Source organism: Pangasianodon hypophthalmus, chromosome 7 (genome assembly GCF_027358585.1).
Source record: "Pangasianodon hypophthalmus isolate fPanHyp1 chromosome 7, fPanHyp1.pri, whole genome shotgun sequence".
In the NCBI taxonomy this organism is placed as follows: Eukaryota; Metazoa; Chordata; class Actinopteri; order Siluriformes; family Pangasiidae; genus Pangasianodon; species Pangasianodon hypophthalmus.
The window spans coordinates 24,113,037-24,138,347 of record NC_069716.1 but is presented as its reverse complement, the minus strand read 5'-3'; the positions used below and the strand labels follow the sequence as shown (position 1 = coordinate 24,138,347).

The following is a 25,311-nucleotide window of genomic DNA, read 5'->3' as shown; positions in this document are numbered from 1 at the left end:
ATTCAATATGCTCTTTTCTTCATGAACATGGACTTTCTTTGTCCCATAAGCTTTATATCTGAGCTCCTGCTCCAGTAAAGATGCAGTTGGATTTTTCCGGATCCCTGTCCCGACGCACACCTCTATATCAAATGTTCTCAAATGTTTGGTACCCAGGAACGCCTTGAACTGCAAATCTGGACAATAATATTTTGCATATTTATCACAGCCTTAGAGCTTTCTATTCCTAAATTTGCCACAGATGGAGTTCACAAGTTTGGTCCAAGTTTGGTTCACATTATTTATCGGCTGGCTTGTTTTTGAGTTTGGATTGGAGTTTGGAAATTCAATTCAAGTGACTGGTCAAACAGACTAATAATGATAAGACTTCAATAATAAATATAAAAGGTTTGACAATGTTGGATTGTAACTTCCACCACTGCAACCAAATTAACTAAATTAACTAAATGGGCCTGTGGATATACCTGAAGGACCTTGTGGGTCCCCAGAGCCCACTTTGAGCACCACTGCTGTACATGATAGTTCATGTGAATCATCTTTAATTTCTGTAGAAATATGGAGATGACAGGGGAGATGGCTCTACTGGCGGGTTTCTAACATACAATCAGATTATCTGAAGCATAATTAAGTTTTTTCTTAATTTAAACAAGGGAAATGATTCATAAGTAGGCTTTTAATTTGCCTGATGTGCTTCTTTATACTTTATATATGAAAGGATGGCAGTAGGTTTAGTGCACGGTTGATTATTGGTGTTCCTCAATGCCGCAGGTACATTCAGGCTGCTACGTCCCCGAAAGACATCATCATAGTGGTGGATATCAGCGGCAGCATGAAGGGCTTGAAGCTCACTATTGCCAAACACACCATAAACACCATCCTGGACACTCTGGGGGAAAACGACTTCGTCAACATTATCGCAGTAGGTCAACTTTACCCATTTCAAGAATCCCTGCAAGGAATAACTTTCAGAAAACATCTTGTCATTATTTATGTGTTATTTATCCTGCAGTACACTGATTACGTTCAGTATGTGGAGCCCTGTTTCCAAGGCACGCTCGTGCAGGCGGATCTGGACAACCGGGAGGTATGTTTGCGCTATATGGTGGTGTATGTCAGTGTGCCAGGATGGCTCCTTGCAGACAGAGCTAAATGCAGCCTTGCAGGGTCATTACGTAGAGCTGGTAATGATATTACCACGTTGCATCTGCTCAGGCCCTCTCAAGAAATCTCTGGAAGCCAGCACTCTGAAAGACGTAGGATGTTTGTCTTGCACCCATGAAACACCACAGAGATGCTATTCTTATTCATGAAGAGCTACAGCCCCAAGCTGAAAGTTGTGCAAAAGAAGAATTGTTTTTTTGTTGTTGTTGTTGTTGTTGTTGTTGTTGTCAGAAAGCAGGAAGACTCTGATCAGGAAAAGAGCAGGAAAATGTAGCATTCTTTTTTTTAAAAAAAAAAGTGAAGCAAAACAGAATGCTAAAGCATTAGTATTTTGAATATCTGTTGCTACCCTGCCTGTTTTGCAATCTTCAGCATTTTAAGCTGCTTGTGGAAGACCTGCAAGTAAAGGGCGAGGGGAAAGTTAAGAAGGCCATGAAGGAGTCTTTCTGGGTGTTGAATGAGGTCAGTGTTGAACATTTACAGTTACATGTCACTTACTTTATTTCAGGAGGCTTGTGATTTTAATTTTTTGAATGTGCCTAAGCTTGTTTCAACGTCAAGATCTGTCTCTGGCACACACTTTCTCTCTCTTTTACACACACACACTCTCTCTCTCTCTCTCTCTCTCTCTCTCTCTCTCTGTGTGTGACTGATCCTCTTGGCCAGGCCACAGCGAATGGGCAGGGCAGCTTGTGCAATCAGGCCATCATGCTCATCACAGATGGAGCCATGGAAGATTTCCAGTCTGTGTTCGAGGAGTTCAACTGGCCTGAGAGGAAGGTAATGGGCAATCTGTTCTGTCCACAAACACACCAGAAGAAATGGGTGCATGATACATAAATTATTTAATTTCAGTCATAACAGTTAATTAGAATGTGCAATATTTGCATGTATGTTCTCAACAACACTTGCCATTGTTTAAATAAAAGATGATGGAATTTAAAAATTTTTTAGCTTATCAGTTTTTTCCAAACCAGTTTTGATTAAAGGAATAGTTAGTCCAAAAATAAAATTTACACCAATGTACCAATAGTATATATCCTCCAATATTCTCTATTTTTTTTTAAGTTAACTCTAGCACCGTTAAGAGTTCTTTGGACGAAACCTTAAACATTCTCTGCAAATCCTGTAGTGTTTTTCTATCAGAGAAGGGTATAAATAAAACCAAATGTTAAGAACCCTCAACAGTTCAAAGGACCCATGAGGAACCCTTTTGTGTTGAGCATCTTGATGGATTGTGGTAGGGGTTAGGAAAACCTGTGTAGAGTGTAATTCATGCTGCATCACAGTGCAGTGTAAAACATACACTTTTCCACATACATGACAGGGGAGACTGACATGGGAGAGAGAGAATGCCATCCCTCCTACCCAGACAGCATGGCCAGTTTTACTCCCTAAACTTCCATCCATGGATAGTTGTGGCATCATCAAGATTCATACTCGCGAATGATGATAGTGCGAACGCTTTACTGGTGCATCACTAAGGAGTCCCACAGAGACATCTTTTAAAGCACAGCCACTCTGACCATTTACAGAAGATAAATGAATGCGGTAGACGTGACGCACATCTATGAGTGTGCAAGCCACATCATTCAATATGCTCCTTTGTTCATGAACATGGACTTTCGTTGTCCCATAAGCTTTATATCTGAGCTCCTGCTCCAGTAAAGATTGTAGAGTGTAATTCTGTGATTGGGGTACCATTTGTGTCCAACTCATATTACATTTGTAATGAATGAAGTATGTAATGAAAGATAAATGCAATTGTAAACACAGGTAAAATTCACCGCTTTGAATTTGTAATGTTCTACAAGTCACAAGTTCAACAGGAAGTTCATCAGAATTTCCTGAAGATCACGGGAAGAAGAAAATTGGTTAACAACTTGGTTAATTATAGATGGAAAGTTAATTACTAATTAAAAAATACATTTTAAGTATATCACGAGGATATCCTTAATGTCTAGCATGAATGCTAGATAACCACATTTTGTGTGTTTGCTAATTCTATGCTAAAAACTCATCTCTATGAGTCTGCCGGACACACTGCTAAATAATAATTTTTTATTCTTTAACTTCTGCCTCAGAGAAATTCTTCTCTTATTTTGGCCATTTTGCTCTTTCTGCTCTGAGAACTTGGCATTTATGGAGTTTTGTGGCCGTCACCAAATGCAAATCATGTAAAAATGCACCCAGTAATTTACGGGTAATTGCCATTTGTCAACATACACATGCGAATACAAAGAAAATCAGCGTTTACGAAACTTTTGTAAATATGGTGTAAATTTTTAGTTCGGTTTGGCGTACACAAACATTTACACACTACTTTACTCAAAGATTGATGAATGAAGCCCACTGTCAGCAAAGAAACCTTGTAAAAAATGAGATTGCTGTCTGAGGTGAGTTCCCGCATGCTTAAATGCATGGTTTCTTAGACGTAATGTTGAAAAGTTATTAATAAAAGAGTAATTTTGAAGAGTTATAAAGGATAAATGGCACCCCAATCATGGAATCACCTTAACTTTGCTTTTTGGCTGAACCATTCCTTTCATCACTTGGATGTCCCACAGGTGCGGGTCTTCACCTACCTCATCGGCCGTGATATGACCTTCGCAGAAAATGTGAAGTGGATCGCCTGTAACAATAAGGGTGAATTTCACTCCATGACAGTTCATGGAAGTTTACACACGTTACTTTATGAAATGGGCTTTAGTGACTAAAGCTGCTTTAGTTTACACACGGCTCACACTTAGCATCCTCGGAATAGTTTTCTGTTGTCTGAGGAATGTTTATGATCTGACCGCAGGTTACTATACTCACATTAACACACTGGCTGACGTGCAGGAGAACGTCATGGAGTATCTTCATGTTCTGAGTCGCCCCATGGTCATCGATCATGATCACGACATCATCTGGACCGAGGCCTACATGGACAGTGTGGTAAGGACAGATGCTGTTCTAGTGAACCACTAGAGAGTTGTTTCTTTTGTGAACGTTGTCTCACAATAGGATAAGTTATGAAAGAATTTCCAATCAAGGACTTCCTGTTGAAAGCTGTACAAACACAATTCCTAATTAATATATAAGTCTATATTATGGGTGCAGGGTTGTGGACATTTTTTAAAGATCTTGATATCTCTATGCACATGGTGGTGCAGTGGGTAGCGCTGACATCTCACAACATTTCTGATTCAATCCTGAGCTTGTGTTAGTGTCTGTGTGGAGTTCCCGTGCATGTTGTCCCTTTCCTCTGGGTTCTCCGGTTTCCTCCCACATGTCAAAAACAAGCTGGTAGGTGGACTGGCTATGCTAAATTCCCCCATGCAATGGACAACCATGCCATCCAGGGTGTACTCCCATATTACACCCAGTGTTCCTGGGATAGTCTCCGGATCCGCTGCAGCCCTGACTACAGCGCTTACTGAAGATGAATGAATGATGATTATCTCAATATGATCTTTTTTTTTAGTACTACACATGATTTTTGAGTCTACGTGTTTTTTTTTTTTCACCTTGTTTTATTGCAAGCTATACAACCTCCTAACCTTTATAAGATTCAGAAACGTGGACTCTGCAAATGCATCCACTTTACTGCTGAGTTTTTTTTTTTTTTGTCAGGATACCCTAGCAAAGATACAGCATAAATGTCATAATTTCATCTCTTACATTATTTCTGTCTGTGTGTAAAGCACGGTTTGCGGAACACTGTGCTTTTATAATCCTCATTTCACCTACTGTTGAAAGCTGATGTGCTTTTTTTTTCCTTTTCATCTGCCATCCTCATTCTCATCCAGCTCCCTAACACTAAAGAGGTAAAGAGGTTTAGTAGATTAGAACACTAAAGAGTTGCAGTCTCTCTTTAATGCCCTTTAGATTTTATTTAGCCTGCCTTGTGCCATGTGTCTAGCAAGACACGTTTGTTCTACAGTGCCATCTGCTGTTATATTTTCTCAATTGTAAAAACATGTTTTTGTCACAGTCGTGGCCCAGTGGAGGCTCATTTCTCTCTCTCATTTCTCCCATAGCTCTTTAACAGCATGGCTCAGAGTCTGCTCCTGATGACCACTGTGGCAATGCCTGTGTTCAGCAAGAAGAAAGAGACGCTGTCGCATGGAATTCTGCTGGGAGTGGTGGGCACAGACATTCCCTTAGTGGAGGTCATGATGCTTGCCCCTCGATACAAGGTACAACAGGAAATACACATTGGCCCTGGTAGTATAACAGTCCAGTGATAACTGTGGTGCTAATGGAGTGTGTTTCTCACAGCTGGGTGCTCATGGCTATGCTTTCCTCATTACTAACAACGGCTACATTCTGGCACACCCTGATTTAAGGCCTCTAGTGAGTAGATCTCTGGCTGTAGTTTTTCTGTTACCTGAATGCCATTTTTCTCTCTCAAGTTAAACTTGGGCTTAATAGATGTTATATAGATTGACTCTTATTATTAGGCTTAAATGTTCTGCTTTCTTTCTTTTTTGTTACAGTATAAAGATGGAAAGAAACTGAAACCCAAGCCAAACTACAACAGTGTGGATCTGACCGAGGCAGAATGGGAAGACAGTGATGACACGGTGAGCTCTGCACTTATTAACACTCATATCTGAATACATTTTAATGGATAGGCATAGAAAACAAATAAGCAGGATTCAATTGATCACAAGAAGGTTTTAGTAATTTGCAGACACAGTGTCAGGTGCTGTAAATGTAACATGCATTCAGCACAGTCATGGATACGGAACATCCCAGCTTTTAATTTAATCTGCTTCTCATCCAAACAGTTGAGAACAGCCATGGTGAAAGGTGAGACTGGTACTTTAACGTTAGATGTAAGAACTGCAGTGGACAGACGGGTGAGTGTGTATTTATCAGTACAATACTCTTACAGCTTATCTATAATGAGGATATTTGCAGTTAAGTCACTTGTGCATGAATAATGCAGCCCTACTTAAGTATTAATAATCGGGCCTGTTATGTAAACTGATTGAACAGCATGAATGAAAGATTTTGACTATTTCTGAAAGAATGAATGTAAAACACCATTTGCTCCTCTGAGAAGAACATGAGTGAAGAATAAAACACTTGGGGGTGTGCTTTTATAGGAAAATAATCAACAATGGGATGGTGTGATGCAGCCCGACTTGAAGCAGTATTACTGTTACCTCCCCAAAGCCACTGTATTTTAGTTGTTACTAGAGAAATTATATTTTTTAGAATGAGTGCATTAATACACACCTGTGATTTGCATTACAGACAACACCACTATCAGATCTGCTGTTTTAGTCCAATCAGTGTTGAGAATTCATCAGTGCTGTTGTATAAATGACTTAAATCTTAAATCTAAATACATGTATAAATTTAAAATTTATATCCGGAATTTATATATTTCTGTAAAGCTGTTTTGTACAATGTCCATTGATAAAAGTGCTATACAAATAAAATGGAACTGAATTGAAAATTAAATCAACAAGGATTGTACTTCTTCAGAATTCTGTCTGCATTTATTATCTTTTTTTATTAACAGAAAAGACCCTTGTTTCTCAAAAATGATTATTTCTACACAACCATCAATGATACACCATTTAGGTAAGATATATCAGATTTGTTTCACTGTCTACTCAGTCGAGTGCAAAAGTTTGTACTCCCGTTGACATTCTGTAGTTAATTTGTTTGGATGTTCCTCATTAAAACACTGAGAAATTCAAAGTAGGAACACTGGAACATAGAGGAAAGTGACAAATGTCCACATTTATATCAACATATTAAAACGTCTACTGTTTATATATTAACATGCTCTTTTTTTTTAACTGGTTTGGTAGTTGTGATAATGAAGTTTGAAAACTAACTTGCATTAAGTGTCTCATTGGTTTCATTATTTTTGTAAGGATATGCAAACTGTAACACTTAACTTTATATATATTTTAAACACACATATTAAGAGATTGTTTACATATATCTGAATATAATCATGTACTTCATGTGTGTCTTGTGGTTTCAGTTTTGGGATGGTGTTAACACGGGGCCATGGGCAATACATGTTCCATGGAAATGTTTCTATTGAAGAGGGTAGGTTTAATGAAACATGACAGCTATAAGACAAGAAGAATCCCGAGACCTTATAAGACTTATATAAGACTATATTTTTATTATGTTAATGCTACATTTGTCTGATAATTGTTCATTTTTAACCTTATTCATGTAGATAAGTAAAGATGTTTTTTCTCTGCAGGCCTACATGACCTTCAGCAGCCAGACCTTACCATAGCCAGTGATTGGTGAGGACAAATGATGAAATTTGTGCAAAATTAAAAAACATCTGCAAAATTCCAAAAAGAGTTAGCACTTATTTGAAATGTGATTAGGCAGTATGTTTGAGTTTACAGTATAATACTGGCTGATTGTCAATTACTTTACTTTTGTTTATTACTTTAATTGCTTAATTATTTTATTACTTCAGTTGGCAGGAAAGCTTGCTAATGAACGTCTTTATGTAGATTTATCTTTGTCGTTAGGGTTTTTCCACCGAGGTAAACCTAGTGGGACACAAGTCGAACTTATTTTTTTTACTACTGCTTTTACCATAGTCAGATGTCAAGTTGAATATCAAGTCGTGTCCATTTTATGTTAGCAAATATGCACATATGTTTTGCAGGTTCTATTCTAGTTTTGCATTTTGTGTGTGTATCTTGACTGATGCAGAGTTTTATTGTTTTAATTAATGATACTGAGATGTATGGTTTTCTATATTAGGACCTACTGTGAGACAGATATCGACCCCCAACATCGTAAACTCACTCAGCTCCAGGCTGTTGTCCGATACCTGACCGGGAAAGAGCCTGACCTTGAATGTGAGTTATAAATGTCTGACATTTAGAACATTTAGAACAGGTCAGATGTTTTTCTTTGATTTCATACATGATTTTTTTCCCTGCAGGTGATGAGGTTCTTCTGCAACAAACCCTGTTCGATGCAGTGGTTACAGCTCCACTTGAAGCCTATTGGACTGCGCTGATGCTGAGTGACGCTGGGTGAGATTCGCTTATCGCTATCCAAACCCTATTAAGAAAAGATAATATGCAAGGTATAATCCATCTGTGTTGTAGTCAAGTCACTTACTCAGTCCAAGTCGAATCTCAAGTCAGAAGCACTCAAGTCCAAACCTAAGTCTTAGTCTCCTCCTTAGACTCCAGGCTAGAGTAGCATAGTGGTAGCATTATTATTAGTATTATATAATTTTGTAGCCTTTTTACACATTCCAGAGCAAGTTCAAATCCAGTTACAAGTCATGAACATCACAACTTAAGCTGAACCCAACGTCTAGTACAGGATTTTAATATTATTTTATTATTATTATTCACCAAACAATACTATATGTATATATATATATATATATATATATATATATATATATATATATATATATAATCACTGCAAGGTCTTTTTTCATTTCAGAGGTTCTGTCCTAATGAAACTGAGATATTACTGGGATGTTATTTTTATGATGATATTGGGTTATAAGGTTCTTTTTTTGTTCCCTCTGTCCTTCACTTGTTTCCTGCAGTGTGGATGACGGAGTTGAGACAGCCTTCTTGGGGACACGCTCAGGCCTCATGCGTGTCAACAGATACACTGGCAATGAGGAAAGGAAGGCGAAGTGAGCAAGCCTTAAAAGTGTAAAATCTTGTGGTCGGGAGCCAAGGGAGCAAAATTGGGTGTGCTCTCTGAGTGGAAGGGATATCATACTCTCTCTCCCCTGTCAATCACAGAGATGTCAGCCAATCACAGGCATTTCTGTGAGCTCATGTATGCAGAAGAGGGCAGATAGCACTTTTCTTCCAAGCATGAGCAGCAGTTTAAAAAGATGAGACTGGCTGGCTTCACATGTCTTGGAGGAAGTGCATGTTAGCCTTCACCCTCCCTGGTTGGTAGCCATCATATGATAGTAGAGAGCTGGCTGGGGGCTGAGAATTAGCATGTGACCAAACTTGGGAAAACATTGGGGGAAAAATAGTGCAAACTCTGTTCATTACTGTACTGTACTGTACCTGAACAATTATATTATCACTGTCTTACCCATGTAAAATCAGGAACTTCCTAACCCCAGTGGACAAGAAGAATATCTTTACTATGGATCATCACCCTCTCTGGTATCGCCTGGCAGCTGAGAACAAACCCGGACAGTTTTATTACTACGTACCTGTTGATGATGTCAATAAAGGTGCTTGATCTTTAACATGCTGAATTTAATTTAGTACAGTCAGGGCTCATTTACAACATTATGGTCATTTCACCATGAATATATATATTGCAATATAAAATCAATCATGTGAATCAATAGATTCAAGCTTCGAGACCTAAAGGAGATGACTAATGTGTGTTCTCTCCTACAGAAAAGAACATGTTGGTAGCAGTGACTGCTGTAACTGTGACTGAACGGAAGAGAACAGCACTGGCTGGAGGTACAGAATCAGCGAAATTAACCTTGACCTTAAGCCTTTACACTTATAGCTTATTTATATTTATACTGTACACACTTTTAAACATGTACGTCAACAATGTAGTTATTGGCACCAGTCATAAAAATGAGCAAAAATTATTGTATAAAGAAAACATTACACACTAATTCAAAATTCCCTCTTAAACAGAGGGGGAAAAAACTAGTATTTTCTCTCATAATCACTTTGGTTAAATTATTGCCACTCCAATAGACATTTTTGTCATTTTCCTGAAGGGTGTCAATACTTCTGCAGCTGAATGTACGTTTAATATTTATCATTTAATTCACTGAAACAGTAAACAGTATTAGTTTAATATTCAATTTAAAAAGTGTAAAGGTTTTATGATATTTTGATAAATCTACAATTATGAAAGAAAAGCATGCGATATACAGTTTCACCAATGCTGGGAATGTATTTTATCCCTCTAAACATTAATAGGATTCTTCAGGAAAATGAGGAATATAAATAATGCAGCTGATGATAGTTGCTCAGTGGATGACTTTCTGAGGTAGGAAGTGGAAGGTTATGAGTTTAAGGATGGGATACTTGCTATAAATCCCCCATTTCAGAGCTCTTGAGCAATTCCTCTAACCTTCACCTGCTCCTTTATATATTTGGATTGTACTCTACTTTATTTGTTATGTCAACTTTGAATAAAAGCTTCAACCAACTGAATGAATGAGCAGAACAGATATTTATGTTCAGACATAGCCTACGAGTATCTCCTCAAACGCAGACTTCTGGTGGCAACACCATCCAATCTGCGTGCTCTCTAGCCTTAGCGCCTTTATCAAAATCATGCTCCATCTCTTTCTCATCCTCCTCCTTCTCATGCTCGACCTCTGGCTCCTTCACTTCCATCAGACTCCTCTTGAGCTGCTCCTGCTTATATTTGGCTGCCAGCATGGCATAGATGCAGCTGTACATGACCACCACTACCATCATCAGCCACACCACACCACACACCAGCCTGGCCAGCACCAAGGTGGTGGGGGCTCGGCGCAGGTTCACAACACGGGGACGCTGCTCAAGACAGGCTGCTGTTGAGTCAGTGGAGATGATGAGACCCTCGGTTGCGCTGACAGAGGATGAAGGAAGATTTGAACAGTGTTGGAACATGTCCATGGGGATGATGCGGAGGTCTCGGCCTTGTAGGAATGCAGGAAGAGAGCACACTATGGAATCCACATGGCCACCTGCAGAGAGACAGAGAGTAGGGCTGTAACACAATGCCACTATCTGTACCTGCATTTGGATTTAAAGCCAAACTGGAAGTCAGCACTGTCAGTATGGTCTATGAATTCAGGCTCTCATCATTCCTAATTGGTATCAATTAAGTCTGTATTTTTTTTTAAATCACTCTTGTCCAGTTATTATTTTTGTTTGTACCTGCCAGGGATAATTTCTCACAGATTTAATTGATGTTATTTCCCAAACTACAGTATAAACAAACTAATAGCCTAATTTAAACCAGCACGACCCTGACCTGGCCCTTATTAGAGAAGAATGAAGGAACGATGTACATAAATCACACAGCCCTGCATATTCATGGTCTTTGTCCTGCTTCACATCTGCTTGCTTCTGCATGCAGGAAAGTTTTTGCTACATCCCATCAGATCCCAGTTCTCTAAGTCCCCTAAGTCCTCTCTCACCTCTATATAACATCCATTCAACCCAGTGTTTGAATGGCACTAGACTGCAATTGCAGTTCCACCGGTTTCCCTCCAGCAGGAGCCGCTGTAGCGCAGTGAGCGGCTCAAGTACTGATCTCGGAATCGTCCTTAGCCTATTCCCGGCTAATGAGAGCCACTCCAAGCCCTGTAATCCATCCAGAAGATCCAAGGACATGGAGGCCAGACTGTTCAAGGAAAGATCCAGGTGCTGGAGTTCAGCCAGACTCTGAAACTGTTTGGAGTTTACTTCCTTTAGCCTGTTGTCCCTTAAAATGAGCTCTCTGAGGTTGCTGAGCTCAGAGAAAAGATCTACCGGAAGGTTCTCCAGGAAGTTGCTGGAAAGGTCTAGAAATTCCAGGCTGCTCAGCGGGTAAAAGGTGGAGGGGTGGAGGGTGAAGAGCTGGTTTCTGGAGAGGTCCAGTTGCAGAAGGCTGCTGAGGTTGGCAAAGGCTCCCGGATCAATTAGTGTGATGCTGTTTCTGGAGAGGTTGAGGGTGGTGACGTTAGAGGGAAGCTGGCTGGAAATCAAGTTGAAGGAGAGCAGGAGATCGCGGTTGCTGCAGTCGGTGTGGATATTGCTACAGGTGCAGACTGATGGACAGGCTACCAATTCTCTGATCAGACTCAATAGGGTCAACAGTACTGCAGGAACTACAAGAAAGAAAAAACATTGGAAAGCCAAAAATTTAAATCAAAACCTTGCAGGACCAATCTCCAGGTCCAGATTTACTATTCACACTCTTAAAACTGCATACTGTCAGTTTCACTGTAACTACTGAATAATTTAAGTTGAATAAATAATAACACCAAAGCCGTTACCATGGCTAACAGGTGGCCAGAAGTTGGACAGTAACTTGGCATTTCTATTATGAAACTCTTATGGTTGATACTTATAGCATTGCTTTTGCCATTGCTATTTTTAAGTCAGGTGTTTCAAGTCCATTATAATGCTGTGTCTTTTCCGTATGTAATGCGCAGTAAACAGAAAAATCTGTCCTTGCAGTAAGGCATCATTTAAAACACTTTCAAAACAGTTCTGCAAATTGTACTTTGATTGGACATTGTCTGCTTAGTCCACTTCCTTCTTGTTTCAAAGACATTTTGAAAAAAAGTGATTGAGAAAGTAATCCAGCTTGTTCATGTTTATTCCACCTGCTATTTATCTCACATGCACCTTCTCAGTCATGCACTATGGATATGTCATCGAAGTCGGCTTATTTAAATGAACCAAAATACACAGAAATACTAGGGGAGTGTTTCACCAGATGTAGTAATCACCTGACACAACAGGCAACAATCAGCTGTGTGAATATACAGTCTGGGCTAGAAAGAAGTCAGTCCCAGCTGGTACTTCATACCATTCTGTGTATTTATACGTCTGACTTTTGGTGGTGCTGTTGTTTTTGGTTCCACAAAAGTAAAAAAAAAATCCACTATAAGCCTATAATCAAATAAGATGATGTGGTCAAAAATTGAGCATTATTTTCGTACGTTTTTCCTTTAAACAGATGGAGGACTTTTAGTCCTATTAGTCATTTTAATCCAGCTGGCCCTGATCCCAATACCTACTTTCATTCATTACTATCAGTACCAAGATTAAGTGCCTAGAGGCTTTATTTTATTTTATCACAGAATTTCTTTAGCTATAAAAAGTATGAAATAAAGTGAGCAGTATTTACCCTTGACATTCATCTTGATCCTCAGAGTCCATTTACATATCCTCATAATTAACATGGAGATTTCTGAAAGAAAAAAAAGGAGTTACATGAGTTTAAAATGAATGTTGTAGCCATTTCAGCAGAAGAACAGACTTAATTTACAGTGTGTACAAACTATTGTGTTTGTTTTATATTTATATTTAATATTCAGTTTTTAGTATGATATAGAGTATGTTCATGTTACTTAAATATTCTAACTGAATGAGTTTGATTTAAATTTAACTGAGGTGACATTTCACATCTACACGTTTGCCCACTTCACTTCATTGTACACTTTGCTTTTCTTCACAGATTTACTGTATTTCATTTCATAGCTTTTGGACACTAAAATCTACCCAAACTGCATGGAAAAACATTTCCATCACAGCATTGCCAGTGTTATTTTATATTCCAAATAACTGACCTCATTTATCAATCCAGTTAGCTAATGTCTTGATGAATTTGATACTACAAAGGCAGCGTATTGTATGGATATGAAGCTTTTAAGAAATGAAAGGGAGAAAGATGGTTCTTGTGTATGCGTGTGTGTGTGTGTGTGTGTGTGTGTGTTTGTCTGGGAGTCTACTTTATCTAAAAGCACCCCAGAGGCACCCAGTGATTCTTTTGTTAGGTTTACAAAATCTTCAGCCCAAAAAGGATACATTTGGATTTATTAATGTCCACTAACACACAACCCTGTGCTTTTTAAATTTACTAACTGCTTTTTGTAAAGAATTCATAAGGGTTGTATTTACATTCCATACAAGTCTAGCTAGGCACCTTGTATATAATGTTTAGGGTTCAACATTGAGACTGAAACAAATACAGATGATTTTTTTTTTCATTCTTTTATCACCCTTTTTTCCCTAACCACTTTTTTTTTTTTTTGCAAATTACTTTATCTTTATCACAGAGCTGTAAATGGCAGGAGCTTGTTCAGGGAAAAGTGCTGAAATAATCCATAACAAAATAAACTCCTAATGCCCACAGTCCAAACGTTCAAAAAATCCAAATGACAATTTATTTTTAGACAGCTGCACCACAAATATGCTTGTAAAATTAGGACATTAGGTAAAACTAACACCAATTCTAAGTGTTTAAGTCGTTTAATTATTAGTTACAAACCCACAAATGATTCAAGGCACGTAGGTTTATTGGTTATTTATTGAGTTTAACACAATGCATGTACGAATACTGATTCTTCAAAAATGATTACAGTGACAAATCCAGAGAATAAAATGTCGTGAAATTTACCTTTGCTCAGCAGTCGTTATGCACTGATGCAGGTACAGAGCTACACAACTCTCAGGTTAGAGGAAGGGAAAAACTCCTCTTCTCAGCATACTCGCTCTAATGAGTGTTACTGCGGGTCCCATCATCCATCAGAGTGTATTAGAACAGCCCGTTCCTGTCTATTTATTAATGCAACTCTAGAAGAGAGCACGAGAGAGAGAAAGTGGTGGAGAGAGAGAGAGAGAGAGAGAGAGAAAGAGGGTTGGTGGGAGAGATAGAGGTCGGCTTTAATAGAAAATATTTAAAAGCCTTTTTTATAGGCTCCTTGCTACCTTTCATGTTGTATAAATAAAGAAGGTATTTGAGATTTTTTTCTGCTGTTTTTGTAATAATATCTTTACATATCACAGTTTGCTACAAAATCGCGAGCTTTAAAATGGTTTTGTTGTGATTTGTGAACTAAAGCTACCATTACATGTAGACTGAATTAGAATTTAAACACACAAGTCTACTAATGTGTTACATTTAGATTGATAATGAAGCTCCACTCACTCTGATCCTAATTTCTGATCCTGCATTTAGCAATTGGAGTCCAAATGTCATTAGATCTACTGGAAAGAAGGTTCTGGGCCACGGCTAAACAGGTAAATGATGAACCTGAACCTTCTGAATTACTAATACCACATCAAAGACCCACAATTCCCTGCTTTATAGCGTGTAAATGTTAAATTTGCTGGTTAGTCTTGTGTTTTGGGACATATTCTGGGTGTTTCTCAATTCTGGTCCTGGAGTACCATGACATGCATACGGTGTTTTCCCTGCTGTTAACTCATCGGCTAATTAACAAACCTGTATGAGGTAGAACTGAGTGAGTTCAAGAGAGAAGACACCAGAACCGGGATTGAGAAACATGGTTCTGAATTGCAGTCTATAATATTCATGGCTCTGGGCTGCATCTGTGCGCAGTCTTTGTTATACAATGGCCCTTTTTACATCAGATACACATCAGTAAATTCTACATCATGTTACATCTGCATTCTTTTTTCTCCTCACTTTGTTTTTCCCTCTGCACAGGCAAATGACACAGATGTAAGTATACATGAAAAAGCCAAACAAACTAGCAAAATTTTCCAGAAATTCAGTACTATTTAGTGTAATACCCAGATCCTCTATTACATATTCCTGGTAATGAAGCATACATGTAGGTTTTATTCTTTTCCTTGGATATCGTTATCCTTTTTTTCTTCCTCGTTGTAGTGCAGTAATGTGGATGGGTTGTGTCCTCTCAGCTGTGAAAGCATTGTGAGTACATTTTCTGTCTTCTTTCAGTCACTGCTTTGCAGCAGTTTAGGTTGATGTGCACTGGCTTTAGTGTGTGATACACCACAGTGCTGTTGAATTCATCGATATCAAGACTTAAATTGAGCATCCAAATAAATTAACATTTGTGAATCTTTGTCACTTGAGAGAATATTTTTTTAAATTTATGGCTGTGCAAAAGAATGTTGTAATTAGCAATTTATACTGAAATGAATGATAATAGGTTAACAATAATGTTTATTATGTTGCTTTTCATTGTGACAGGATATTAACTGTTACCTAGTGGACAACAATGGGTTCATAGTGATCTCTAAGGAGAGAAGCGACGTGAGTATGAAGCTTCCCTCATTCAATCAAGAGGGATGTGTATCATTTACACACAGTATCTAGAGTCATATTTAATATTTTAATGCTAATATATAGTTCTGTGGTGTGTAATGTGAGATAACCAAGCAACTGCCTTGCATAAATATTCACTCCTCTTGAACTTTTCTGCATTTTGTGGAGGAAAAAGGGTTTAGGGTTGCCCTGAAAATAATTCAGGAGTTTCACACGCACAAGGGTGAATACTTATACAGTCATAACCTTTATATATTATATAAAAAATAATCTGTTATGTTTACATTTATGACATATAATCCCAATTAATTCCATCTCAAAATGTGGAAAATTTCAAGGGGGTGAATACTTAAGCAAAGGCACTGTATCTACTGTAAAAAATAGTGGACACTAATCATGGGATTACTGTACTTACTGTATATGGGGCTTAATCTCTAATGGATGTGGTGTGACTGATGTAGCAGTTAGCACATTTGCATCATCTCACAGAGTGTGTGTGTGTGTGTGTGGTACTGAGGAGGATTAAGCATGAACACATCATATGTGTGGTTAATATCATAAACTGAATTTTAAAGTAACACTAGCGTAGGTGCTGTCTCCATACAGATGTGTTTCTAACCCTAACCCTAACACATCATACACACCTAGGCTAGATTAAGTAAATCTGACTGACTATTAAACGAGAGCAAGTGGTTCGAATTTTGAGCTGAACGAGCAATAAGTACAGTGAGTAGATAATCCTTCATCAAATGATAACTCTATAATCAGAGAAAAAGGTGTACAGGTGTTCTTATTAAAGTGGACAGTGAGTGTATAAATGATGCTTTTACATTTACACAGAGATAAACACACAGACTGATACATGTCTAACACAGGTTGGAAGATTCTTTGGGGAAGTTGATGGATCAGTGATGGCTCAGCTCCTCAAATCAGGCTTGTTTAAAAGGTAACTACTTTCCTCCTGGAATCATACTAAGAAAAGGATAAAACACAACAGGGCATGGAGTTATAGGAAGGTAAATTACTTCCGAAGTTTATTTTATTATAACAGCAGGGTTTTATCAGTAGTATATCACTTCAGTTCAACAACAACAGTTGTTTATTTATTAAAGAATGACACATCATACTTTTTAGGTCCCTGGAGGACTAGTGGTTAGGCCACAGTGCTCTGACCGCTGTGGCCCGGGTTCAGTTCCCGGCCAGGGATCCGACCCCAGCCACTGGGGTTGCGTGCAACAGCGCGCTCTCAGTGCCAGTTCCAAGCCCAGATAAAATTGGGGAGGGTTGGGTCAGGAAGGGCATCTGGTGTAAAAACTGTGCCAAATCAAATACGCGGATCAATGATCTGCTGTGGCGACCCCTAACGGGAGCAGCTGAAAGAGGAACAACAACAACATCATAGTTTTTATCCATTTATAGTTCCATTTAATGTTGTGCAACATTCACGAGACAAGTTAATACCTGTTATTGCTTATGTAATAGCAGTATTACTTACATGATTACTTCTCAGCAGCTTGTCATATTACACTGAAACGGAAAAGCACAAGACCTTCCCATGGTGGAAAACTTATTAACTGTAACAAAGCACTGACATTATTAACTGTAACAAAGCACTGACATTATTAACTGTAACAAAGCACTGACATTATTAACTGTAACAAAGCACTGACATTATTAACTGTAACAAAGCACTGACATTATTAACTGTAACAAAGCACTGACATTATTAACTGTAACAAAGCACTAACATTATTGACTGTAACAAAGCACTAACATTATTGACTGTAACAAAGCACTGACAGAAACCTTCACCATATCACCGATTACACACTTTTCTTTGTTAAATAAAGACACATTTTTCAATCTTTTTATTATTATACTTATATTATGTGGATTGTCCACTATCCAAGTCCGTGTAAATGAGCTGTTACTATAGAAACATTAATGTATTCGAACACACATTAATATAAACCTGTGCTTTGAATTAGATGCTGTGTTTTTGTTAGAGATGCTGTTATAAAAAATGAAAGACAGTCAACTCCTTTTTGACTAATCAGATTTGAGAATTCAGCCGTGCTGCTGTATAATACTTAATTCATGTCATTGTTTATAATATGCAGTAATATGTAATTATTTTTGTCAGTAAGTGCAGAGTACCACACAAAAGCTTTAGTAATAGCTAATGTTGTCAAATGCTGATGTGTTGTGGACTCTGCTTATCAACTTTTTAAAAAATGTTATTACAAATGATTCCTCTGCTCCTATCTACAGGGTGACTTTGTACGACTACCAGGCGATGTGCAAGAACGCCCATCATCACGCCAGTGCAGCTCGACCCCTGCTCAGTGTACATTTCTCCAAAGACTCCTGTAGATTTTCCTCACAGCACAGTGTTCCTTCTAACAAACCTGACTGTCATTTTCATATTCTCATGAAGATGACTTAGTCAGGACTGTTAGATTGGATGAAGAAAATTACCTGAACACACTATTTATACTCATAAACACTCACAAACATCAACCTCTGAAGTCATTAATGTGTAAAGCTGTATTATGAGGAATGACTCCAGTTAATGTCTCTATCATTTAACCCTTTGCAGCCTTTCTACAGCCTGACGGCAGCAGTCAAGTGGCTTTTCTCCAACCTCATGCTGTAAGTGCAGGGTTTTTTTTTTTCTTTTCAGGTAGCTATTTGAAAATTGCCCTTTCCTCCTCTGAAACTTTGTGTTCACTGCTTTCAGATTTTTTCTGGAGTTCAACATCTGTGGGCTGTGGCATAATGACTATCTGGTAGATGGTAAGTTATAATAATCAGTAGGTATCATCGTATATCATATTTTGTTCAGTGTTGGTAATAAGAATAGAGGATTATTTAATAGAGGAATCAGACAAAAGGCAGTTGAAATGAATCAAATAAATCGGATTGATTATAATTGATTACACATTGATTTTTATCAAAAATGGACAAGCAACTGGTGTATAAAAAATAATTCATATTTTTGGACTATGTGTAAATAGGCTAGCAAGGTGATTTGCCTGTAACTCTGAAAATTGAAATAATCCTTCTCTACATCATCATCCTTCACGAATTAATAGTAGGCCTACCCCAGATTCTGAGCAAGGTTAGTCACATATTGATCGGAGGCTACTAAACTGCAATAGTATAGCAGCAGATTCAATGGTATCGTCAAAGATCAAATCGTTGCATTAGGGATCACAATCATTTTGTATCATAGTATATTCAATGATATTGTCAAATATTGAATCATTGCCTTAAAACTCTAAACTGTATCATATTGTACAGTAGCAGATTCAGTGGTCAAATATTCTATAAATCTAGTCAAATATCAAATTGTTTCCTTAAGAATAAAATACATATCATAACAGATTCAGTGGTCAAATGTTGTCAAATATTGAATTGTTACCATAAAGATTGAAATTGTATCTTATTATATCATAGCAGTTCCAGTGGTATTATCAAATATTGAATTGTTACCATAGAGATTGAAATTGTATCGTATTGTAACATAGCAGATTCAGAGGTATTATCATATATCAAATTGTTCCCATAAGAATCGAAATTGTATCATGTTGTGTGGAAGCCTGATGTTTAAACCCCAGAAATACCAAGAAATTTTCCAGTACACAGGACAGAACGTGTTTGTCCTCGTCCACCTCAGCCTGCATAATCATCACCAGTGTGTTGAACTGCATCTATAACCCCATCATGCTGTTTTTATCACCCCATGCCTCATATCTTTTTCATTTCATATCATTTCTGCATGTTCCCATTATCACGCCTGTATTGTGGCTGTACCCCTGTTGTCTGCTGTTCCATGTCCTCCTGTCTGTCCCTCACTGTCTCACAGCCAAGTCTGGATACCACACTAGTAAGTATTTTCAGTGTCTTGCATCACTAACTATACACGTACACGTTTGTCTGTGTTTTTGAGCATGCACCTGCACTAATCCCTTATTTGCTGCTCGTTCCCCTGTCTTTAATAGATGAGTCAAATGAGTAGGATGTCGTGTATGCGTACAATACGTATTATAGCAATGTAGGACAGCACAATGTCAAGTCATTTAAGCAAAGAACCCTAGAAATGGTAACTAGGAGCCACCAGTGTTTTTCCACATGATCAGAAAGATTGTGTTGTAAACTGATAGCATGCTGAACTTCCTGTCTCTCTCACAGCACACAAACAGAAGAAGATCGAATCCATGGTGCCCTGTAACACTGAATACCCCGGATTCATGTACGACACCTCTATCAGGGAGACCAACAGCATCATTAAGTGTGGTCGATGTCAAAAGTGAGTCTATGAATCCACCTCAGTCCTGAATGGTGCTCAGTTAGTCTTGGTTTTTGCCGTTATTCCAGGAACAACACATTCAAGGAATAAAATACAGATCAGTGTTATGGATTGGCTAGCATTCCTAAACACTAGGTTGGAAACTACTAGACTAAAATCATACATAATCTACATTTAGTTATATTTTAATACAGTACTATGTTGTATAAATTGATTTCGAGCACTGTATTCATTCATATTATAGCATAACACTGTTGAATTCTCAAATCTGATTGGTCAGTAGATGTTGATTCATTTTTTATAACAGCAGCTCGGACAATAGTTCTGGCTGTAATTCAAATCAAATGTGCTCGTTTTAATATGTTATCGTTTCCATAGTAACAGCTCATTCGCAACGACTTGTGTATGGTGGACGCTTCACATAATCTAGGATTAATAATAAACCAATAAAAGTGCCATTATTTAACACAGAAATACATCAAATTGTTGATTTGGTGAAGTTGATTATTAGGATATACTGTATTTATTTAACACTTATGGAAGGAGTCTCCAGTGTCAGAGCTTTGTAACAGGACGTTTTCCACCATTGGAAATTCTTCAGGACAGAGAACTGTTTATAGCTGCTATAATGTAAGTGATACCAGGAATTACTTGCTGGTTGACATTGCACAACATTAGACGTAACTATAAATAGTTAAAAGTATGACATGTTCATTAATCAATCAGAAATTGTAATCATTTGGCATATTTATGTGGTATAAGCGGATTAAAACACTTCAGGACGTGCTGTTACAGGAAATTCCGGGAGGTAACAGTAAGTCTTCAAATCAGGCCCTGTCATGGAGTATTCTTCCATAACAGCACACCCCCAAGTGTTTTATCCCTTACATAAAATGCAATAACTTGGAGCTGCTGATGATGTTGTGTTGCAGGATGTTTGTGCTCCAGCAGGTTTTGAACAGTAACCTGGTGATGCTGGTGGTGCAGGCGGACTGTGACTGCTCACGCCAGTACTCCCCCATCACCCTCACTCCAAGAGAAGTCAAATATATCCTGCTCCAGCTCTTTATAACTGCCAGAGATTAGCTATCAAGCTCAATTCAGTCCTCCCTGTAGGAAATATTTTGTAAACCTCAGATTCCATGTTCAGTGTTTTTAGGTAGGAAATGGTTTAGTGGAACTTGATGCAGACGTTTTTGATCTTTTTTATATGTTTGTTTAGAGGCAATCAGTTTAGACATAAATACTCCTAGATCCAGAGAGCTTTCACTTTTAATTTTATTTTGGAAAATTGGTTGCATATATGGGGGCACGGTGGCTTAGTGGTGAGCACATTTGCCTCGCACCTCTGGGGTTGCGCGTTTGAATCCCGCCACCATCCTGTGTGTGCGGCACTTGCATGTTCTCCCTGTGCTTTGGGGGTTTCCTCTGGGTACTCTGATATCAGTCCAAAGAAATGCTTTATAGGCTGATTGGCATTCCCAAATTGTGTGAGTGTGTGTGATAGTGCCCAGCAATGAGTTGGCACCCCGTCCAGGGTGTCTCCTGCCTTGTGCCCTGACTTCCCTGGGAGAGGCTCCAGGCTCCCCGTGACCCTGCATAAGATAATTGAAAATAGATGGATGGGGTTACAGGTACTATCGTGTGAATTCAATGACCTTAAATTGGTGCTTAATAGGAGAAAAACTTTCAACAAAAAGAGCAAGAGCTTCTTTTCTCACTCACCATTTTCTAGTGATGTTCAATGTCATAATCAGAAATCCATCATAGAAATAGTGAATACTTTGGTGCAAATGCTGGACTCCAAGTTCCAGAATACAGTGCAGCTATACAACACAGTTGCCCTGAGTTACACAAGTTACACAAGCGATCTACAAGATGACAAACATGATGGTGCTGACAGCAGTGTCAGCATGAAAGCTGAAGCTCTGGAAGCTGATCAGTTTGAGCAGAGTGTACAGATGAGGAGGTGAGACAGCTGCACAGACTAAAGGACTAAAGCACTGCTGCATCGCTCTCTTTAGGTAGAGATGACTTCTCATTGCTGCCACTATCAGCAGGTAGTCAACCAGCATTGTGGGTAATGTAGGAATCTGTTAACCAAAACTTGTCAATGAATGAAGTTTAAATTAAAAGGGTAATGCAGAATTTAATCATAAAAGATTTTTTTTTTACAATTGATATCACATATTGATTATAAATAATGATGTGCAAGTCATTTTTCCTTTAACTCCCGTGAACATAACGCAACAGTAAAATGCAACAGGATGAAATCACAGAAGATCCGCAGACGTCCCGAGTCCTGTCACGCATACCATCCTCATGTAAGCTTAACTGCATTAATTAATACAAATGCAGTGATTGCTTTTTAAAGTAATAAACTATGTATCCTGATATGACCGTCTTTTGTATACATGCACATGCACTATATGGCCAAAAGTATGTGGTCACATGACCATCATACTTATACACTGTATGGCCAAAAGTTTGCAGACACCTGACCATCATTCATATTTGCTTTTTGAATATCCCGTTTCAGATGTAGTTCCTTCTTTGCTGTTGTAATAACTTCCACTAGGCTTTCCACTGGATTTTGGAGCGTGGCTGTGGGGATTTGTCCATTCATCTACAAGAGCATTAGTGAGGTTAGGCACTAATATCGGGTGAGGAGGTCTGGAGTGCAGTCAGCATTCCAATTCATCCCAAAGGTGTTCAGTGGGGTTGAGGTAAGGGCTCTGTGCAGGCCACTCGAGTTCTTCCACAGCAAGCTTAGCAAGCCATGTCTTCATGGAGCTCAGTTTGTGCTCAGGGGCATTGTCATGCTGGAACATGTTTGGGCCTCTTAGTTCCAGTGAAGGTAAAATTGTAATGCTACAGCATACAGAGACATTCTCTGTAATTGTGTGCTTCCAACATTGTGGCAACAGTTTGGAGAACACCCAGATATGGGAGTGATGGTCAGGTGTCCACAAACGTTTGGCCATATAGTGTATGTGCATGTTGAACATCCCATTCCAGAGTTCGTCCTTTCTTTGCTGCTATATCAGCCACTCTTCTGCGAAGGCTTTCCACTAGATTTTGGAACATCTGTAGGGATTTGTGCTCATTCAGCCACAGGAGCATTAATGAAGTCAGGTACTGATGTCAGGGGAAGAGGCCTGGGGTGCAGTCGGCATTCCAGTTCATCCCAAAGGTGTTGAGGTCAGTGAGGTTGAGGTCAGGGCTTTGTGAAGGCCAATCGAGTTCTCCTACTCAAACCTTAGCAAACCTTGTCTTCATGGAGCTCGCTTTGTGCGCAAGAACATTGTCATGCTGGAACGTTTGGATATCTTAGTTCCAGTGAAAGAAAATCTGAATTCTACAGTATATAAAGATTCTGTACAATTGTGTGCTACCACCTTTGTGGCAACATTTTGAGGAAAGCCCACATAAGGGTGTGATGGTCAGGTGTCCACATACTTTTGGCTGTACAGGGTATGATTATAATTGGTGGCATTAGCATTGATCTTTCACGTGAAATGCTTTGTTCTTTATTACAGGAAAATGCAAAAGACTGTGGTGGAGCATGTGAGATTTCCATATCAGTGGCTCTCTTCTTAATATCCCTGGTCACATCACTGACTCTACGCTGATGAACAAAGACAAACATCCCTCTGCTACTGGGAGTCTGCACGCTGCCTGCTGTTTTACAACCGTGAAGAACCTTTGGTTCTTCTGCACCACCGTGAATTATTTACAGTGGATTTACAGAATTGTGGCTTTAACCAAAAAGTTTTAAATAAAGCTGTTTCTTCTGCAACAGTAGGATGTTGAAAAGATGTTGAAAGACATGAACTATTAATAGTGTCTGAGAAAAGAAGAACTGAGCTTACTGAGAGGGGCAGACACTAATTTTTATTTTGATGCATTATTTAATTATAATTTTTAATAAGAATGAAAATGGTTTGTATAGTTTTTATAGTGTTTATGTAAAAAATTGTGTGAAATTTTATTAACAGTATGGCCCAGTTAATGCTGTATTATTCCAACATTCATTATTATTAATCATTTTTTAAATCTTATTTCTCATGTCACAGCTTCAAAACTATGCATTAATCATGCAGTGTGTGTGTGACGTAATACTTTCACATAGATTTTATTAATAAATATCTTTATTTTAAGCACAATTTCAGTCACATAACACATTACGCATAGCACCTTCCGCTTTAGTTTGGTATACATGATATTATTCTAGCTTCTTTTGCTTAAAATATTTTTAATATCTGAGACAATTTCTTCAGCAGGACAAGGTGCCAAAACATGTCCAAAGGTCCTGATTTGGTTCCCGAAACAAACGGAAATGAGATCTTCTCACTGAAATGAGATCTCCTCACTGAATTCTCCTGATTAGTCTGAAGCACAGGGAGAAGCAGAACATCTTTTGGAAAATTTTGCTTAATATTTTACTCCAATATGATCATTTTCAAGCAGCCATATTGAAAAACTGAGAAATGAAAAAAGAGGAAAGAAGCAACACAGATTTTTATTAGTTTTACTAATAAATGAATAAATAAAAGTTAGTTTTTGCGATTAAGTGTCAATTCGTGGAAGCTGAGCTGATTTGGTGATGTAAAGAGTAAAGAGCATCTTTGCATCATTTTCCGCATCGCACCCGCAGTCAGGAAAAGGTCTTCGATAAATACAACACAAGTGACTTTCAAACAGCAACAACTACTAACTAAAGCACACATTTCCTATGTTTATGATTAGGGATTTAAAAAAAGATTAATCCAGACACACAAATGCTAGAAACACAAATTTCAGGGAAGGGAGTGTGTGTTTATTTCTGATAAAAAAAAAATCTGATTAAAGCTGATGGCATTTCATGCATGTAATAAAAAAACAACAACAAAAAAAAACATTTTACCCATTTCAACATCACCCTGCTGCATTTTCAACAAGTTTACAAATTTTATACTAACTAGTTTTGTTCAAGTTAGCCTCACACATCTCTGAGGTAATCGGATTTTTATATATCAACTCTTTAAATAGGTCACTTTCAGATAATGACTGGCCTCTTGGTGAAGCTTCAGCCATAATAAGGC

General features: G+C 38.3%; 2 protein-coding genes across 3 annotated transcripts in view; one reads left to right on the top strand and one right to left on the bottom strand.

Moving 5' to 3' along the window:
* Nucleotides 1–25,113, top strand: part of cacna2d4b (calcium channel, voltage-dependent, alpha 2/delta subunit 4b) — a 39,025-nt gene extending 13,912 nt beyond the window's left edge. The window contains exons 8-38 of the mRNA XM_026946459.3: nt 769–919; nt 1,010–1,084; nt 1,534–1,623; nt 1,828–1,941; nt 3,729–3,807; nt 3,965–4,098; nt 5,184–5,342; nt 5,425–5,499; nt 5,643–5,729; nt 5,937–6,008; nt 6,680–6,741; nt 7,154–7,221; nt 7,385–7,430; nt 7,906–8,003; nt 8,090–8,183; nt 8,717–8,809; nt 9,243–9,373; nt 9,546–9,614; nt 14,839–14,900; nt 15,331–15,345; nt 15,514–15,558; nt 15,841–15,903; nt 16,791–16,861; nt 18,187–18,262; nt 18,515–18,567; nt 18,656–18,711; nt 19,784–19,804; nt 20,110–20,227; nt 21,160–21,275; nt 22,469–22,551; nt 23,767–25,113. Of these exons, the coding sequence (XP_026802260.3) occupies nt 769–919; nt 1,010–1,084; nt 1,534–1,623; nt 1,828–1,941; nt 3,729–3,807; nt 3,965–4,098; nt 5,184–5,342; nt 5,425–5,499; nt 5,643–5,729; nt 5,937–6,008; nt 6,680–6,741; nt 7,154–7,221; nt 7,385–7,430; nt 7,906–8,003; nt 8,090–8,183; nt 8,717–8,809; nt 9,243–9,373; nt 9,546–9,614; nt 14,839–14,900; nt 15,331–15,345; nt 15,514–15,558; nt 15,841–15,903; nt 16,791–16,861; nt 18,187–18,262; nt 18,515–18,567; nt 18,656–18,711; nt 19,784–19,804; nt 20,110–20,227; nt 21,160–21,275; nt 22,469–22,551; nt 23,767–23,859 (2,569 nt within the window). The 3' untranslated portion in view covers nt 23,860–25,113. The remainder of the gene's footprint in view (nt 1–768; nt 920–1,009; nt 1,085–1,533; nt 1,624–1,827; nt 1,942–3,728; nt 3,808–3,964; nt 4,099–5,183; nt 5,343–5,424; nt 5,500–5,642; nt 5,730–5,936; nt 6,009–6,679; nt 6,742–7,153; nt 7,222–7,384; nt 7,431–7,905; nt 8,004–8,089; nt 8,184–8,716; nt 8,810–9,242; nt 9,374–9,545; nt 9,615–14,838; nt 14,901–15,330; nt 15,346–15,513; nt 15,559–15,840; nt 15,904–16,790; nt 16,862–18,186; nt 18,263–18,514; nt 18,568–18,655; nt 18,712–19,783; nt 19,805–20,109; nt 20,228–21,159; nt 21,276–22,468; nt 22,552–23,766) is intronic.
* Nucleotides 9,299–14,436, bottom strand: lrtm2b (leucine-rich repeats and transmembrane domains 2b). Of its 2 annotated transcripts, XM_034305921.2 has the most exons (4): nt 14,278–14,436; nt 13,006–13,068; nt 11,306–11,977; nt 9,299–10,849 (listed from the first exon to the last, which is right to left on the bottom strand). In XM_034305921.2, exons 2-4 carry the CDS (start codon nt 13,058–13,060, stop codon nt 10,380–10,382), a joined length of 1,197 nt encoding a protein of 398 aa, XP_034161812.1. In that variant the 5' UTR covers nt 13,061–13,068; nt 14,278–14,436; the 3' UTR covers nt 9,299–10,379. The 2 variants fall into 2 exon arrangements, with proteins under 2 accessions (XP_034161812.1, XP_034161813.1); XM_034305922.2 differs by lacking the exon at nt 14,278–14,436 and having other exon boundaries at nt 13,006–14,058.
* Nucleotides 25,114–25,311: the final 198 nt, after the last annotated feature.